At 40.4% G+C, this 19,497-nt stretch overlaps 2 protein-coding genes across 2 annotated transcripts; one reads left to right on the top strand and one right to left on the bottom strand.

The window, feature by feature from the left end:
- The first annotated feature begins 1,591 nt into the window (after positions 1 to 1,591).
- Positions 1,592 to 5,756, top strand: tnnc1a (troponin C type 1a (slow)). The gene is made up of 6 exons (XM_039801808.1): positions 1,592 to 1,743; positions 3,136 to 3,166; positions 3,359 to 3,505; positions 4,119 to 4,233; positions 4,711 to 4,847; positions 5,045 to 5,756. Exons 1-6 carry the CDS (start codon positions 1,720 to 1,722, stop codon positions 5,074 to 5,076), a joined length of 486 nt encoding a protein of 161 aa, XP_039657742.1. The 5' UTR covers positions 1,592 to 1,719; the 3' UTR covers positions 5,077 to 5,756.
- A 7,978-nt stretch (positions 5,757 to 13,734) lies between these two features.
- Positions 13,735 to 18,126, bottom strand: LOC120559823 (dual specificity protein phosphatase 7-like). Its single transcript, XM_039801853.1, has 3 exons — positions 17,398 to 18,126; positions 16,302 to 16,730; positions 13,735 to 15,402 (listed from the first exon to the last, which is right to left on the bottom strand). The coding sequence occupies exons 1-3, from the start codon at positions 17,765 to 17,767 to the stop codon at positions 15,092 to 15,094; spliced, it is 1,110 nt and encodes a 369-aa protein (XP_039657787.1). The 5' UTR covers positions 17,768 to 18,126; the 3' UTR covers positions 13,735 to 15,091.
- Between the last annotated feature and the right edge of the window lie 1,371 nt (positions 18,127 to 19,497).

Genomic DNA, 19,497 nt, shown 5'->3' with positions numbered 1-19,497 from the left:
TTGCCTCATGCGAGGCTCACACGTTGCATGTGACTGATGTGCACTGATGTGAGGTCTTTGTCAGGAGATCTGCGTCTGTATCTGTGTAAGAGTAGGACATGTATGTTGTTCAGTGTGAGCTCTCTCTCTGCCTCTCTGAGTGGCTGTATGATGCTTGTAAGCTGTGCCAGTCCCCATTAGCATCTCATTATGAACCAGCATGATCACTCGTCACTTAGAATGCCTGCCACAGCATGTTCTGTGTGTGTGTGTGTGTGTGTGGGTCAAGTGATTGAAATTGCCTTGTTTCAAAAGAACATGAAAGAAAATGCTGCAAAGTCTTGCACTATGTACAATTCAATTTAAAAGTGTCTGCAAGTATTTGGTTTGTTTGACCCAGATTTCTCACCTACCCCACTGTTGATAAATTGGATATCCGGAGGCAGGCTTGTGCAACAAATTCATTTAGTCGATATATAGTGAGCAGCACCCTCTGCTGACTATATCTGTGCTGCACATGAAAGCTAAATTAAAATCCTCATGAATCATGTAAAGTGGGAATTGCCAGAACTGTCTTATTCATAGGCTAAATCTAATGTGTATGATTAAGGTGTCATTTAGCATGTAAATAAATCCAGGTATATCTGTGCAGTTAAATATATGGAGACAATGATATTTTTTCATGTTTTTCACCCAAATGACAAAAACTTTTTTTTTTTTAACTTGACTCTAGTGGTAACTTTGGTTTTATTTGCCCTGTTTGCCCTGACATTTCTGTCTTCACGCCAATACAATCGAGGAATAAAATTTTCTCATTCTCACATCACTGAAACTTCACATTTTTACACAAACAGTGTTGCAGTTACTCTGGATAATCCACAGATCACACTGAGACTACTTCTTCAGTAGAAAAATAGTTCTATAGGTCTATTAACATTAAAAATGGCTGTATTCTATTTAGGTGTCCCAGGTCCAGGGCCCTGGTGTTGAGCACCAGTATGGCTTACCAGGAGCCTTAAATGGAATGGAACCTTCATTAATGTTATTACTTACCCTTGTGCTTTTCCTTCTACAAGTCACAATGTCTGCCAAGTCAATATAGACTTTTACCTGTATGATGAGCTCTTTGACTTTCTGAACCATGCCCTCACATGCACCTTCCTCTGCTCTGACTCCACAGCTCTGCCCTCCTTTTCTATCCTCCCTTCATGGTCTGCTGGCTGTAGCCTGCGTCAATCCCATCCTGGCCTCATACCTCCTCTACCACCCCTGCCCTACAGACACACACACACACACACACACACACACACACACACACACACACACACACACACACACACACACACACACACACCCTCCTGAGCCCTCCGCGTCTCTGGTCCAGGTCTAGAGGAATGTTGAGTGTCTCTATAGCCCCCTCCCTGGAGATTAGGCTTCACCATGCCCCCCTCACTTCATTCCATTCCCAAGTATGCCCCCTAAGAGCTGCCGCATTTTTATCTGAGCCCGGTGATTGTGATAGATTGGCCAAATGACACACATACACAAACACACATTGATGGACACACGGGTAGGCACAAACAGAGGGGAGGCTGGTCCGCCCGGGGAAGGACCAGACAGAGACAGGCTCCAGCTATAAAACCCTCCCAGGATGGGGCCAGTGTCCTGCTCTGAGCTGGACAGTACCTCCTTCCTCTGTGCCAGGACGCCACCAGGACAGGCAGCAGACGAGCCTCCAACATGAACGACATCTACAAGGCAGCGGTACGTCCTCTCACAACTCATACAGCTGAAAGTGCGCAGTTGGCTTCCTCTGATGAAGTGATTTTAGTTTGTTGGATGCTAACCAAAAATCTGTGTGTGAACTAAATCTGGTATGAGAGTGATGTTGTTTTGGATCACAAACCCTAATCCCTAACATTTATTATTAGTTTGTGACATATGATCAGTGATTTATAATGTAAGAATGTACTTTAAGTGGCTGTTGTATGGAATATTCTGGCTGTTGTATGGAATATTCTGGCACTTTTGTTGTATGAAAAAGTCCCCCAGCAGTTTGTTCATCTGACATCTGACATTACTTGAATGGTTGACAAATCCCTGTTGATGTGGCTTGCGCAGCACATCGCCTCCATCACCAGCTTACGTCAACAGAGCCTTGACACCATATAGGTCTCTAGACGTTCTCCTACTTCAGCCCTATCAAAGCTGATAGGATCCACTCAGGAGGTCACTGACAGGACGGGTCCCTGGTTCGCATTGTGCTGCTTCATTCATGACTTGAAATGGAACAGTCCCACTTCACATGGCTAATTTGGGCCAGTTGCTCAGACGCTTTTGCGTCCGTAGTTCTCTGGTGCCAGAGAAGGGCTTCAGGTTTAGATAACCCCCACCATGGCTGAATTCCAGCATTATCTGTGAGCCTGAAAGCTGTGTGGCTGTCTTTTCATCTCCGCCCGTATGGTCAGCCGGCTGTCCCGTCCACTCACATCCCAAATGAGCAGTGCAGCTGAGACAGTAAAAACACACGGGAACGTACATTACATGTGTTTGTTTAGATGGAGTTTTTCATATGTCATCACAAGAGGTGTGTGTGTATATGAGTGCGTCTTCATGTGTGTGTGTTCAATTTATAATGGACGGCAGACATTAACTCTTACATAAGCAGCTGTCTCCCTCTCTCATTCGTGGTAGCTTTTCCAGGATTACTGTTCCATTGTTGGGCCAGATCCACAGCTATGCTAATTTAAAGCACTGTGTATTGTGTCCTTTATCTGTGGTTCCTGATCCTGTCTGTTTATTTTTAACTCCTCCTCTTACAGGCTCTCACATATGATGTATAGGTTCTGTGTTTTGTCAAGGATGCCCCAGTGTGTGGGACCAAAGTATTACCTTTGTAGACTGAAAAGTTATCAATACAGATAGAGATAATGGAGTCCAAAAGGTGGTATCTTGAGATTTCTTACTCGATTTCCATCAGTGAAACACTTCTTATGGCTTTTTTAAGAATTTGTACGAAATGCATAATGATGTAAGAGTAACATAAAAATGTACATTAACTCAGGCTGTACCAAAGACACTGATTTCCCAAAAAGGTACATATAGTACAATGAAGTAACCAAATCATTAATTATTATAACTTTTTACTTCTTGCAGGTTGAGCAGCTGACAGAAGAACAGAAAAATGGTGCGTGAATTACATAGTCTTTCAGACTGTACACATGTAATAAGTCTCTTTAAGCATGCATCAAAAAAATGTGAATTAATTATTATAATCTACACACCATGTTGCAAGGTTGTTGCAAAAGTGTGGCTCACCATGTCCAGGTCCATCACATTTGTTGTTGATATAGAGTTGTTTCACTGTGTGGTTTTGCAGAGTTCAAGGCCGCCTTTGACATCTTCGTACAAGATGCAGAAGATGGCTGCATCAGCACCAAGGAACTGGGGAAGGTGATGAGGATGTTAGGCCAGAACCCCACACCAGAGGAGCTGCAGGAGATGATTGATGAGGTGGATGAAGACGGTAAATCAAAACGCCGCTGTGCCACTGGTTGATTGTCGTTGACCTCTTCCTCTCCACGGCCCAGCTGGCAGGTTCATCATTGCACAGTCATGTGGTGCAGACAAATGCAGTTCAATCCCCTCTGGACTTAATGTCAAATGATAGTCATGGGTCTTACATACAACAAGATATGTCAGGCTGAAATAAAGGGAAATGCGTATCAGATGATGCACAAGTCATCTTGAATTTTCCATTTGATGTAATAATGAAACATAAAAAAATAGCATCATGGATCTGTATAACGCTTCAATGTATATGTCATGTTGTCAAATAGTGTAATTTACAGTAGGCCACATAAATTGACTAAATGATAAAACAGTTGTTTGTTAGCAAATCATAAACATTTATAAATATAATTAGGTACTCTCTTGTGACTTTGTATTAAACGACCATTCAGTCAATTTATGATTCATTGCAGGTTCCAATACTGTGTTTTGATTTCTATTTCTATTGGTACACTATGTTCATAGATTGGGCCTTTAAGCAGAACATTGGAGTTCTGGTGGTTAGATAATATAAAAGTATATCCAGTGTGGGTTGTAAGGATGTAATGAAGTGTATTGTATATGTGCAGGGAGTGGGACGGTGGACTTTGACGAGTTCTTGGTCATGATGGTAAGGTGCATGAAGGACGACAGCAAAGGGAAGTCAGAGGAAGAACTGGCAGAGCTGTTTCGCATGTTTGACAAGTGAGTTTGAGGTTTAAACCATGTTGCGAGGTTGTCTCATTGAATTATAAGAATCAAGTTAGCAATTCACAAAACACATACCTTAAACTCAATGTCGGCCTCTACAATAGGAGAGTGCTATCATCTAAAAATCACCAGACTAGTCATCAAATTCTTCATAGTGGGTTTCCAGCAAAGTATGCTCCCCATGTGCACGTATGTATACTGACAAAATGCCAAGTAGCTCTGCTGAGTACAGCATGTAATCTGCTCCATAATCCTTTTTGACAGCACAGAATATTTCAAACACCCACTCCATGTAAGCCAGACACCTCGTCAAGCATCAAAGAACAAACACAATGATGGTTCCCAAACACTTGAATGCAAGATATGATCAGTCACATGTCACACACAAACACACCACCTCCTCCACCACCATCTGTGAGGCTTAACTTAGGTTTTGTTATGTGCATTAATATATTTTACTCCTCTGTGCAGGAACGCAGATGGTTACATTGACCTGGACGAGCTGAAAATGATGCTGGAATCTACAGGAGAGGCAATTACTGAGGACGACATTGAGGAGCTGATGAAAGACGGGGACAAGAACAACGACGGCAAAATTGACTACGATGGTGAGGAGTTTGAAATGTATTAAAGTGATAGAAGAGACAGGGTGAAACGGTTATGTAGATCAAATGCTCTCATTTTCTGTGATCTATCATTAGTCATCCATTCCAACAAAATACACACCAAATAAGACATTAACTTGATAAAGGCTTGTTTTAGGCTCAGAAGCTATTTGCTAACTATGTCTTCGTTAATTCTACAGAGTTTTTGGAGTTCATGAAAGGAGTGGAGTAATCCTGAGCAAGAGAAGATCCAGAGTGTTATTTTTGTATTTCTCTGTGACTCCACGGTCATCTGTGGAAAACTGGAATCTCAATTGGATGCCGCTGATAGAAACAATGGAACGACTTTGCAAGATTCAGTCGAATACTGTAGCTGAATGTTTCTGTATTTTTCTACCATCTCTTGCATCGTTGTAAATAGAGTTTGTAACTAGTTTTGGAGCCCATGTATACAGAATTTGTGTAAATGTATCCAAATTACTTGTATTTTCTATAGAGGCCACATAGTGTACCAGTTTAGCTGCTCGAAATATCAACTTTGTGTTTGTTTCTGACTAAATCTTAACATTAAAGTGCCACAGCCAGTTTACAAATCATCTTACTGAGGGGCTGATGTTGTTTAGCTGGGCAGAAAATGTATGTGTGCACAAAGCAGAACATATCCATGACTCAACATAGTTTTACACCAGGCTCTGGTAGACTAATCATACTTTTAGAGCAATGTACTGGATCTAGTTTGTATACTGTACTGTGTTCTTATGTACACATTGTATACATTACTGTATGTTTTAGATACCCTTAGGACTTCTTATCCCCCTCTCATGCCCTGGAACTCCTGCATATTTCTACACGAAAAGTCAGTTTGGAATGTGCGACCATGTAATAAACAAGATGCATTTGTCGGAGCAGTCATTTTTGTAAATTTTTCATTTTAACAACAATCTTATTACAATGTTCTCATAATACTCACTTTAAGATCAGAGTTGAGATCCTTGCAAAGTGTTTGGCCTGATGCAGACATGTTATGTTCTGTCCTTAGGTCGGTGCCTTTCAGCAATTGTTATTGAGAAGCAGACAACAACACTTAGTTTACAATTTCATTCCTGGTTTGCTTCGCTGGTCTTTGGAGGCCTGAAATATCACTGATGTAATATCAAAACAAAAAAAACTTTTTGTGTGAAATTGTGCTGTCAACCCTACATTTTGATTTATCTGTGTAATTTGTATTCTATAGTGGCTCTTGTATACGGCATGTGAACTATTCTCATGGTTGTTGTGTAAGTATCTAGTTACACAGTCTATTGAGACAGGAGCTATTTATGTCTAATCATGTTAGTGCCCATGTTAGGGGATCTGGACTGACCGACACCAGTTGACAATCAGATGCCTTTGTCCATATTAAGAATGCTATTTAACTACAAAGGGATAACAGTTCTATTGTTAAAACCACTTTAATTCTGACGCGCGTTAGTATATTGAAATATCTGGATGATTAGAGTAGAAAGATTCATTTTCAGACATTTAATTCTAGAAGAAATATATGATTTTTTTAATTTAAGCGCCACATTCAGAGGAATTCCTGAACAAAACAGTACAAAAACATCTTTGTAACATCCTAAATGTTTCTGTTAGTTGTGTAGGAGATCATTCCCAGGTGAAAAGGCTGCAGTTTTAGTGGCAGAGGAGTCGTGCAGTTAGCAACTGTGGCCACTTGATGTCAGCAGGAAAACACAATCTTATCTGCTTGTTTGGCTCAGTTACAGGAACCAGTCGATGAGGAGATTTCAAGTCACAGCTACACGCCTTCCAAAGACATATAATACTTACTTGCCAATCTATAAAAAACACATACAGTAAATAGATCCAGGATGAAAAGGGGTTGATGATTTAGGGTATAAATTGTTTATGTGCGAAACTTATCTTTGAAAATGACCATAAATACAACATTGGTTCATTATAGTATCACATTCTGATTTCTAGACTGAATATGTGATGACTCATCCATTTCCAAAATGAATATATATCATTTTTAAAAAGCACCCATCGTTTTTAAATTGTGAGACCTTTCTGCAGTTTTATTATGTGAAATGGGCTCGACTGTGTTCTGAGTGAGCAGGTGATGTCAGTGGCCTGACTGAATGTCCTTCCCACCTCCCTCCATCTTTCCCTGTTTCCCTAAGGGTCCTCTTAGCTCCATCTAGTCCTCATGGTCTTTGTTACTGATGGGATTTTAAACCCCGATCTGCAGTGAAGCACAGCTGCTCTGCCAGACCAATCTCAGCAGTCTTGCATATATATCACACTACATCAACTGCACTATCTACAGTTATCTCCAGTCTAGCTGCACTGATCAAAATACTACAGTAAGACCAAGTGATAACATCAGGTGAAAAAATGTCATGTCAGTGTTCGTTTGGTTACACTTTACTTGAAGGTATCTACATAAGAGAGTTAAGTCATAAACATTTATGACATAACGCTGTAAGTGTCATTTAGTTTTTGTCATGACAAGTCATGGTTAGGGTTAGGGTTCATGTGTCATGACTGTGTCATGACAGTGTCATGTCACTCTTATGTAGATACCTTCAAGTAAAGTGTTACCGTTTGTTTTTTTATCGCACTGATTAGACTGCTCTGCTACCCAGGATTTGTATAAGCTTTAAGCTGCCGTCTGCAGCGTGAGAACAGGATGAGTAGTGCTCTCCCTGCCATCAATGGAAGGCTGGTCAATAGCAGAGCAATGTGTGAATGAATCTGGGGTGTGGCGCACTAGCAGCGAGTTGGGTGGAGAAGTGATGCAGTTACGTAAGACAGGCTTGATGACTCATGCCTGCTGTTATTAACACACACTGCGGTTATGAACCACCGTTGGTTATGTGGATTTCAGGGACACATTTGCCACCTGTTTCCTTATTGTGTGTAACACTCACTCCACTGTAACACTGACCTCTGAAAGTGACTGAGATAGAGAGGACTTGTAATAGGTAATAGTAAGCTATCAATATTATGTAACTGACTTAATTCAGTATTATTCTACCAGTTGTGTGCGTGTGTAGGTGTGTCTGTATGTGTGTGTGTGTGTGTGTGTGTGTGTGTGTGTGTGTGTGCACGCGTGTGTGTGTGAGTGTGGGTGTGTTTGTATGTGTATGTGTGTGTGTTGGGTAAAACGGGTTATTCATTGTCTAAGAGTGAGTCAGAAGGATACGGAGCTGCATAGTGCAAACATAACACACACACACACGCACACACACACACACACACACACACACACACACACACACACACACACACACACCAACACTCTATTGGGGAAATTACATAGATTTACATTAATTCACATATCCTGGAAACTTACCCTAACTCAAACCATAACCACTACTTGCCTAACCCTAACCCAAACCTTAGCCTTACCCTAACTTTAGACTCACCTAAAAATCAGCTTTTTCCCAATTGGGGACACGGCTTTTGTCCCCAATTGGACAAGCCTTCCCCAATAAACTGGTCTTTAGTCTGAAATATGTCCCCGAAGGTAGTCAGGAAAACACACACACACACAAACACACACACACACTGCACTGTTTTATTGATTTATAACTCACCCATCACACAAGAGACATGATCCACCATAAAATTGTTCTAAAACTATGTTACTAAGCTACGCCAACAGAGAAATATAAACATATAAAATCCCCATAAGAGCAAGGAATACCCCGGACACGGTTCAGAGTTTGGAAGGCGTTAACTACTCATACCATCTTTTTGCGGCCCACGCATGCAGACCTTGTTTAAAGCCAGAAGGCTTTTGGGTTTAGAGGATTCCTGTTTTTCTTGCTTCTCTACATCATATGGTTTTGGAAGTTGTCCAGCGCTGAATATTACAGCCTAATCTCTAGCCCATTCACAATGGCATGAAACACAGAATGTATGCTCTAAAACTCTCTAGATTCATTGTTAGTTATAATTTAGGCCATGTGATAATGACTTCTTATGTTTGATGTTTTGTGCTATTAACATTCTGGCTCTTAAGGGTAAAAGGATGATTTTATGCTGCCATATATGAGCAACTTTCGCCTCTCTAAAAATGAAAACGAAACCTTGGAATTATTATAAATAATCTTATTTGGAATAAATACAGAAACTTAGATGATTGCCTGTTTTTGGAGAGCAAATGGTAGGTTGTTTTTGTTGCCATAAATACACAATGAGGAAGTGGAAGGCTTTAGACAAAGAGAGAGTGGAAGGACTGCAAATCAAACTTGAACAGACAGAATATTGTATCATGATGCTCCATCCCACTTCTGTTGCTGAGAACACTAAAGTACTGTTTCTGGACTGCCCCGGCCATAATGGCCCATAGAACAGCAAGACTACATGACACAGAATTCTCAAATTCCACAATAACTATTCATCGATTCAAATGAATAACAGCCATTGTTTTGTTTTAATGTACCACTGGAGGGTTTATCTATTTTTACCACTTTAAAAAATGAAAATCGTACGTGTGTAAAATGGTGGAAGAAGTATTTAGATCATATACTTAATACTACAATGTTTAAATACTTCACTACATGTAAAGGTTTTCACATTCAAAATGTAACCATAAGTAGTAAATGTGCTCCATGAGCAAAACTGTTATATTATCATTATTGGATGATTATTGTTAATTCATTAACATGTAAGTAGCATTTTTATGTTGTAGCTGGTGGAACTACTTTTGAGAATTTTACAAATTGACATATAGCTGTATTACTTTTTAAGTTGATGTGGCGAACGTAGGAAACATTTGCCTATTTAGAATATGGAGCATTATAAGCATTCATTAGGAGTAGTGTTTAGCTCATTTTTCTGTCTCTTCAGCTGATAAATGCTCCACTATATTTGACCAGCTAGTCGCCAACTGTGTCTGTCTACTGTTTGGTGCTGGGCAGGTAGTGTACTTAGGATTTAGGGTTTTCGTGGAAAACAGTTGCCTAATGAAGTCGAAAGTGATGCTATGAAAGCTGTGAGAGTGAACCAAAATGATAAGTTGAGGGCAGAAAAACCAAAACAATGAGCTAAAAGATGCTATAAAGCTCCTAAGAGCTGAGTGGAACTGGAGAAATGAGAAAAGTGTCTTTCCTCCAGTGGTCCTATTGAGTTAATTTGTTTTTTGTCTGACTTGGAAATCCCTGTCCTCTGTGCTATGACATCATTATTTGGGTCACTAATGTTGTAAAAGCACAGACATGCTCTTTGGCTCACTCTGCAATTCTCTACTGTAAGCAACATATGGCCTTGTGTGAATGACATAAAAGATAGCAAGACAGTTCCCAGCATGGCCTCCTCTGTAGTTCCTAAGCAAGAACACATGATGGACAGATGACCTTTACTTTTTGTTGGGTCTAGAAAGACAGGAATGTTCCCTTGCATTCACTTTACCACAGATTAAACTGCAAACAAATATCACCTTGTTCTTGTGCTTTGTGAGAGCGGGAGTACTGTACATCACCGGATGGTGAAATTGGCCACAAAATGAGAGTCTTCTTGTATTAACAGATGGCTGCCTCACTCTGCCACTAGTATTCCATGTGGCTGTGCTTTACACATGACCCAGTATCCTCCTTGCCAAAACTGACACTTTTCTTCCTCATACATGTCTCTTAGAAAAGATTTATGTCTCACAAGTTAGGTTTGTGAGGGCTGTTTTGAAAACATAGCATATCTGTAGTGGGTTACTGGAGAGATAAGGTACTTCCTGTTAGATGGCCGGGAAGCCCGACATGACAGATGTCATAAATAAATGTCATAATCAGTTGTGATAATGTTGTTAAAGTTTACAGTATGGCGACAAACCACACAGTTGAGCCTTGTCTTAAATGCGTCCTTCCTTTCTATGTCATGAGAGCCCGTCTTCCTTCGAATCTAGGCCTATTCCATTACACATATGGGGCAGTAGGAAGTACGCAAATGGCTACGAAAAGCTCCTAAGAATCAAATGGCAATCCCCAACAACTGGAGATGAAATCACCGGTATAATACATGCCATTCCAATACAGTTATACATAGCTCAATGGAACTATGGCTAAAGGGAATGTCTGTGTTTTCAATGTAGCCACTAACTGAAACTGACTTTGAAGAATTCAAAATGTTCCTGTTTATTGTCATTGCTGGTAACAACCTTGTATTCCTATCATACGGCCCTGTCTAAACGCTTGACATATGACGTGTCCTCTCTCAGAAATAAAGACAGCATGGCTCAGAGGACAGCACAGCATCAACGATGTCATCTCCTCTTCAGTGACATGGTGTCAGAGACAGCATTCGGCAAAATACTGAGATTAGGATTATTCTCCTTGGTCCTGAACATCTGATGTAAACAAACAGAGTGAGACCACTGGCAGTAAAAATCCATTTGGTAAAGATGGCAGCTATTCAGATGATAGGCTGTATACTATCTGTAACTAATAGTGATAATAGTGGCCCTTTTCATAACTAACGTAACTATTAGAACTATTCTTATATGGAAATACAAAACACTAAATCATTCTACTGAGACTACAAGATGAATTGGTCCTTATCCTTATGTAAAAATGAAAATGAGTCTCTATATTAAGCGAGGGTGAGCTGAATATATGAACTATTCCATTTATTGTGCATTAGGCAGAAGCAGCTGTGAATTTTTTGTCAGTCATGCAGTATGATAAGTATGTTCTCATAACCATAGCAGGTGTGAACCAGCTCTGACTGGCTTCTGCTCAGCCTCTGCAACACACACACACACACACACACACACACACACACACACACACACACACACACACACACACACACACACACACACACACACACACACACACACAAACAATTCTTGCAAACAGACCCCCCCCCTCCCGTCCCCACCCCGAGCTAAAATCCTGTCAGTGTAATGCACATCTGCTTCCCCAGCAACTACTGCTGAGTAAGCACTGCATTAGCCTCTGCTTCCCTTCATGGGTGATCATAACAGGACAAAAATACTCAACTTATCTTTCACACAAAACATATTGTGACAGCAACAAAAAAAAATGTGTGAATCTCACACACACACACACACACACACACACACACACACACACACACACACACACACAAACACACATTGATTTTTCTTTCTCAAAGGTTTTACTTCAGTTCACAATATTTTCTCTGTTTATTTATACTTACATGAGCAGGCGTGAGGACGGATTTTCTTTTGAGTAACTTAGTAATAGGGGAAAACAGGAGCGTTTAAGACCGCACATGTTGCTTTTGAAGTTGGCAAAAAGGCTATGCTTAACTCCCAGGTAAGACACTCACTTGGTGCCAAAAAGCAGCTGTTAGGGAATCCCAACTTGAACAGCTACTGTATATTATACCTGGGGATAAGGGTTTAAAGACTCTATGCAACAGCAATAAAAACTGGTATCCAAAGGTAAATCCTTTCTCATTACTCTTGTACAGTACTGTCTATATACTGTAGATGCACAGTGTTACAGAAAAGAGCTCTCTGATTAATGGTTCTCACTCCCATCATCCCCAGGCAGTGTGCTCCTATCTTTCATGCACTGCAGCTACCCATCGCCTCTGCCTTGTCGTGGGTGTCTTTTCAGACTTAATCATAGGTTTGCCCTGCAGGTATGTGGCTGGCCGGGCTCAGTCACGCTGGAAAACCCATCACTCAACAGCTTTTATTATCACAACTGCGACGTGTTGCTAGGCAAGTCTCTTCATGTGCTGTATTGCTTCTGTGAAAGTTGAAGATTTTAGTTTCAGCCTGCTACAACATTCTCAGTCATCATCTCAGCCCTGCTGGAACTAAAAGTGTTTTAGTGCAGTATTTAAGTCATTAAATCCCACAGAGTGACAGTTATTGGACCATGAACTGCTGCACAGATCAACTACAGAACATTTCCCTCCACCTATTTTTTTCATGACTTAAAAGGCTTGGCTGCAGTTCATAAAATAATTTCTTCAGGGAAGGGAATTCACTGCATCATCTTTCTGTCATCTAGTGAAGAACATAAACCTCCCAGACAAGGTAGAAACAATACCAGAAAGAATTGAAAATTCACGGAGCTGGAACAAAGCATAAATCTGACATAACGCTCAGGAGTACAACACATATTTCTTCCATCAACTATAGAAACGTTCAGACTTTGTGTAGTCTAATCATTGGGTGATACGGCAAAGTAAGCACACCTGATTCTGCCACTGGCAATAACATACAAATTCTGACATCTAAATATTGTTTTGAATTACTCTACAGTGCTTTTAACTAACGTTGGTGTTAATATTTTAAATTACTTCTTAAATTGTATCATAAAAATGGTATAACTGCGGCAGACAGACGATGTGAATATCACTCTCTAAATGGCAGCATGTGAAGATTTTAAACAACCGCATGCATTTATGGCTTTACAAGATATTGCACTTTTGCTAATGAATGTTTAAATCATAATAAAGAACAAAACATGTGTTTAACTGAGGCTAATAAGCTTTAAATGCAGATTGCACAACGCTGTTATTAAATTTGATCGTTCCCCAAGTTGCAGAGGAGAGCTGTCGGAAGTATCTGTGGTTGAGCACATGCTGTGTCATCTTCCTCTTCCTTTAAGCGGTTTGAGTAAACGGTAGTAGGTGTGTCTGCACTGTAATTGACAGGTCTAGCCCTTTGTGTCAGAAAGCGTGGGGGAGACAGGAAGCCAGGCATCAGAGTGGACAGAAAACATCTGACCACATCTGGAGCCTTGGGGCTGGACAGACCAGAGCCACAACTTTCTGACTTCTCTGAGCACTCTAAGGTCCTGACTCAACCACATAACCACTTTTGTTCTGTTTTATGAACGTGTGCTATCGACTTTCATTAAAAAAAAATAAAGACAAACAAAAGGTATTCAAGTAAAAATATACAATATATTTGTTGTATAAACTTGTACAGAATGTCTTGGACATTTAGCTTTACATATACTATACATAAGGGTCAAAATAGGGTCACTTTCACATCCTTCATGATTTTAAGAAAACGTCCCCCATAACGACCACATTTTTTGTACATCTTTACAAACATACCAAACGAAACAGCCCTTGGATGCACTTTAAGAGGCCATGACGAGATACAGATGACTTGTATAAAAATCCCTGAAAATGTCTCTCTGTGAGGTAAGAACACATTTGTCAAATTAATTTCCTTTCCTTTCCTCTCATACATCAAACTCACTCATTTGTTCTGAGACGAGACTGGCAATAGAGAACAGCTAATTACACATCGCTGTGCCACTGAAGGAGTAGCTGCAGACTGAAGACTGTTGGAGTAAAAAATAATGTGAACATCCATTCCTTTATACACTGATTACTTACACATTTGTTCCTTTCCATTGTGGCAAAAGCCAGTCCTATACAGTATACCTCGACCTGGTAACTGACAAATAGTTCAATTCCATGTTAAGTTACGGTCAAGGCCTCAACAACAACAGGAAATATGACCTAAAGGTTACAAAACAAGGTCCTTGGTAGAACATGATCACATGCAAATAATGCAGTTATAAGCAATAAAATGTACAGGAGTGTTTCTGGAGAATAATATGTTTTCACTTTGATATTTTAACAGAATGTGAACACTCAATCTTGTATTTAAAGAATAACTGTTTAACATAATGGTGCTTACCAGACATTAGTGAAGGTATTCTGAGTGATAGCACACGAAAATATGCTTTCTGTGGTAAGCAAGTGAGCTGCAGACAGTCATCAGAAGAAAAACTGGACAATAATTCAAGGCCGGATCACTGTAGTAGCTTTTTGCCCTCAGTAAGAGTACCATCAAAAACATCTTGGATTGGACCCCAGAAAACATTCTGATTGGCCAAAGACTTTTTGTTTAGACCACCAAGGCAATAATTACAACGTATACAAAGAACCGCTTTACAGCTGGTGAATAACAAATAACAGTCAAACAACAATTCTAGATTAACAGAAAAGTTATGAAATGTCCTGCTTTTATGGCCGTACATGACCATTGATTAATGCCATTGATAGCAAAAGTCATCCTTGTGTTAGAAATTAAGGCAGGCAGGATCTAATGTATCATGTTCTCTACAATACGGACTCTGTTCCTTTAACAGATCAATGTAGTTCCTTTTGGTGCAGAAATACTGTAACTGACTTACTCCTTGTGTCAGCTAGCTCGGCATCTGACAGGCTCAGAAAACCCTCAGAGACACCAGGAAATGGCACAAAGGCTATCTAATCAATCCTCATGTAGACTCCAGTGTGTCCAGCTGGAAGACGTTGTGATTGGTTGGTGTGGTGAAGAAGAGCTGCTCCTCGCTGGTGGAACGGTTATCACAGGGACTGTGCAGCCCCAGCGTCCTCTCAAAGTCCAGAAGCTGACCCATGAAGTTGAAGTTTGGGGAAATGTTGGACTTCTTCCTCTTGACAAAGTCATAAGCGTCGTTGAGCGAGAGGTTGAGTCTCTGCATCAGGTAGGCCACGGTGACTGTGACTGAGCGACTGATGCCAGCAAGGCAGTGGACCAGGATGCCACACTGCTTAGACCGAGCCTCATCTGTGAGAGGAAGGGAAATCTACGGTCAGCAGAAAGTTGTTGCTCTAAATATTATTTTCATTGATTCATATTTTCCTGTAATACAATGTTTAATGTCATCAATGTGATCCTGGCTCTTAGCTGACAGAAGTAACCCTATTGATGGCACAATACTGGTAACATAAGCTTATGGTGTGACTAAGCAACTCAATTTTTGTTTTGAGAAACAATTTGATCTAAAAAAAAACCTGCATACCTAGTATACCGTTACTTACACAGATTAGCAAACAATCGCTTTACTTGTGAACCTACATTCAAACATAACCCCAAAGAGAGTGGAAACAACATTTCCTTCCTCATTCTACCTCTGAACCCTTTGGAAACTAGTTCATGATACACAGCCTTGCAACCACCAAACAAACAAGTCACAAAGCTGTGGTTTTAGGTGCACTTGTGGCAAGAGACAACAAATCAAAAGTAAAAGTAAAACTATATATTTAGTTTCAAGATCAATGTGTTGTTGCTTTTTATCAAAGAAATTCTGTGATATTGTTGTACAATGTGTTATAACACCCTATACAAGTGGTTAGGGAGGGAACGTTTATCATGTGACGCAGTGTAAACCAGTTTGCTTGTGAAAATAACACACAAGTCACCCCCCACAAACACATTCACAAACCAGTTTAAAAAACAATTATTAAATGATCCAGAAGTATTGATTACTACATTGTAATTAAACATAATTTGCAAACAATTACTTAATTAATACTAAGGTATCATATACCAAAAGGTGCCCAGCCCACATGGGCTTAATATACAGTACATGACACTCCTTGTGACAAAACAAACAACAGCCTACACACTAAAAATTATAATTTTACTGAAAAATGTGACACAACGCAAGTTATTGACCTACTCACCTATAAATGTTATGGCTTCTGGGAAGAACTGGGACAGGTTCTGACTCCAGTGGTCCGAAATGGGGATCTGTTTGTACCTGAAGTGGCCGTCATGCTCAAACATGTTGGGGAGATTGGGTGTGACGTTCAGGATGTACTTGATGTTGTACTGGCCCAGCACGTCTAGGTTGGTGGAGTCTTTGGCGCAGCCCAGGTAAAGGTAGGGTAGGATCTGGACGGGGAAGGCAGGCTGATTGCTGGGGATGGGGCTCTCCTCAGACTCTGTGGCACTGCTCGGCTCTCGATCAGATTCCCCATCAGAACAATCTGAGCTGATCCGGAGATTTCCAAAACCCAGGACAGACAGCGGAGGAGAAGAACTGGGACAGGAGCTGTCTATGAGGGTCTCACAGTGCTCTGGATACACTGTGTGGAACTTTACAAATCCACCTGGGCAAGAGCCAAAACACAAGAAGTCACACCAATGGGCCCTGAATCATTTTTAAAATAAATATGACACCTTATATAATTTTTGTTTTTAATAACAATATTTTCAATGGCAAAAAGGCTGTTGGGAATTGAAGCCCCCCCCCCCCCAAAAAAAAGAACCATTCATGAAATGCATGCCTGTTCCTGCCTTATATATATGTCAATGGTTTCTGCTAGAGCAAAACATGGCGCAGCCATCTTGGAATTTTAATTGAGAATCTCAGTGACACACAGCACACAAACTTTTGAACAGCTTACATACCGCAAACCTACAACACTGGATGAACATTGGCGCTGAAGTAACGTTAACGTTAGTAACGAAAGAACATCGAGACGAACGTTACTCTCGTTCAAAACTCGGTATTCGAAAGTTTAAAACCTCTTCCCGTAAAAAAAAAACTTCGACCTGGCTTGTTAGCCTTTAATACAGTTCATAGCGATGCTAGGTTATGCTAATATTGCGCAAAACCATAAGAACATTTTAGCGTGAAGCGACGTCAGTTAACGTTTTCGAACGTTATAAACTCCATCGCAGACACACGTTAACGTAAACGATGCCTAGCTATATTTTACATTGATGTATAATGCCATTGTTTTTTTGTGTTAATTCGACAGCAAAGCTCTTTACCTTCCAGGTAAAACGCTTTACACCCGTCTTCCCATAGTTTTTGAAGAAGTAGACCCAAAACCGAGGCTGGAGCTCCACTGTCCTGGCAGTCCATGGTACACTCATCGTACAGGACGACCGTGTCCGTCTTACACCGTCTTATGAACTTCTCTTTATCCTCATGGTTGGGGATGATAGTCCGGATAGGTATGTTGCCTTTTTTAAACCTCCGGAGCATCAGCCCCGGTATGGCCAGGTTTATGGCGGTCTCTATGTGGGATGATTCATAAAGCTCATGTGAACGGCAGTCCAGCAGGAGCAGAGAAGTGCCTCCGGACTCTAACTCGAGTTGCAGCCATTCCACGCTTTTACTCGGCGTCACATTAGACATATCGGACTCAATATCATACTACATGCAAGCACAAACACTTACTACATGGTCCACCAAACGACGATAAACTACATTTCATCCGGAAAAAAAGAAGCACTGAATGTTGCTCCGCCAGTGCATGGCGCTTCTGCTTGAGTGAAGAGATGTCCCCCTTTTCCTCTTCTCTATTTCCATCAGTCAGAGAATCTGACCTGCCCCAGGTCTAATGGAGACCTGATTACCCTTTAATTCACGTTAAGTTTAAATGCAAATGTTTTATAGCCAATAATCTCTTCATCAACTTCAACTACTCCACATCGTACCAGGGTCCTCCATGCACATTCTCGTTTTACCATTCCGATGCATGGGGAGTTTTTTTTTAGTTTTTTTTTTTAAGTTGACAGTAGAGCAACTCAAGAGGGAGGAGTTTATTTCTTATGACTTAAAGTCATAGCTGAAATATCACAAAGTTTTGTATCACTAGGTCTCTCAATGAAATCATTTTGCCAGTCACTATTTTGTTAACCACTATGATATTTATAAACTACTGTTTGTGATATTATAGCAAGTAGATACTGACTTTTAAGGGGGTTGTTATCACCAACAATCACTAAATATGATTCCAATATTTTTCCTATGGACTTAATTGGTTCTGTTCAATGCTGCCAAATGACTTCATAATGACCGTGTGTAACTAATTAATTATTAATCCTATCACTTTAATATTCCCATAGGGGCTCAAAGTGTGTCTGTAACAATAACCTTGCATAATATTTGCATAGTTGCAACTTGCATGATTGTTACTTTTTTTTAGGGTGGACATTCTTGGCAAAAGTGACCTAATATATGCATTATCGTCTCATTATTCCCCTGACCTATGTAGCATTTTTCTGAAGCGCTCTTATGATAACTTTTGAAACTGAAATCCTATGATGTGCTGTATTTTAGACTGCACCAGATACTATATATTACTATACAGCAAACACCAATACTAGTTTTATTACAACAACTATAAGTTCATTACACAGGATAACAAGTGCAATGCAGTATTTACAATGAAATCACACTCTCCATTACACAACAAAAAATGGGCCGAATCCAGTAGTTTTCCTCCACACTCCACCATGAAGGACCACTCACACTGCTGAGTACTTTGAATTGGTGATGCATTTTTCTGCAGGAGAGCAGCAGAACATTTCACTATGGAAGTATGTTGTCATCTTTCATCATAATTTTTATGATCATATTAGACACACCCTTGAAATTGATCTCTTCCCGAATGTTCATGTTATTTATGAGGTGAAGTATATCAAGGACGTTTCTTTTTAAATTATTTCCAACACTATATTACATGGTGATCACAATAGGAAATGAATGAGTGCATGAATGTCTTTCCTAGAATGCAACCCCAACATTCCCATGGTACGCTACTGATGTGTATAATTATGCAAGCGAATGATGAATGTGGAGGAATAAAGAGAAGAAAAGGGAGAGAGAGAGAGAGAGAGAGAGATGTGTGCAGTGAGAATCCAGCCACCCAGCTCATCTGTCTGCACACGTGAGTCGGGGAGACAGATGTTCAGAGCATCGGGATTAACATAGAATGAGGAATTGAGCTAAACCTGCACACACAGCCTCTCACAAATGCTCTCAACCATGGACTGATTGGACAAACAACAGGCACCATGTCATCACCACACTACTTCACACCATTATTTAAGCACCTGCCTCCAACAGACAACCATCACATA

Source organism: Perca fluviatilis, chromosome 5 (assembly GCF_010015445.1).
Source record: "Perca fluviatilis chromosome 5, GENO_Pfluv_1.0, whole genome shotgun sequence".
Taxonomy (NCBI): domain Eukaryota; kingdom Metazoa; phylum Chordata; class Actinopteri; order Perciformes; family Percidae; genus Perca; species Perca fluviatilis.
The sequence above is the reverse complement of the archived record's forward strand: the minus strand, read 5'-3'. Positions and strand labels throughout refer to the sequence as shown.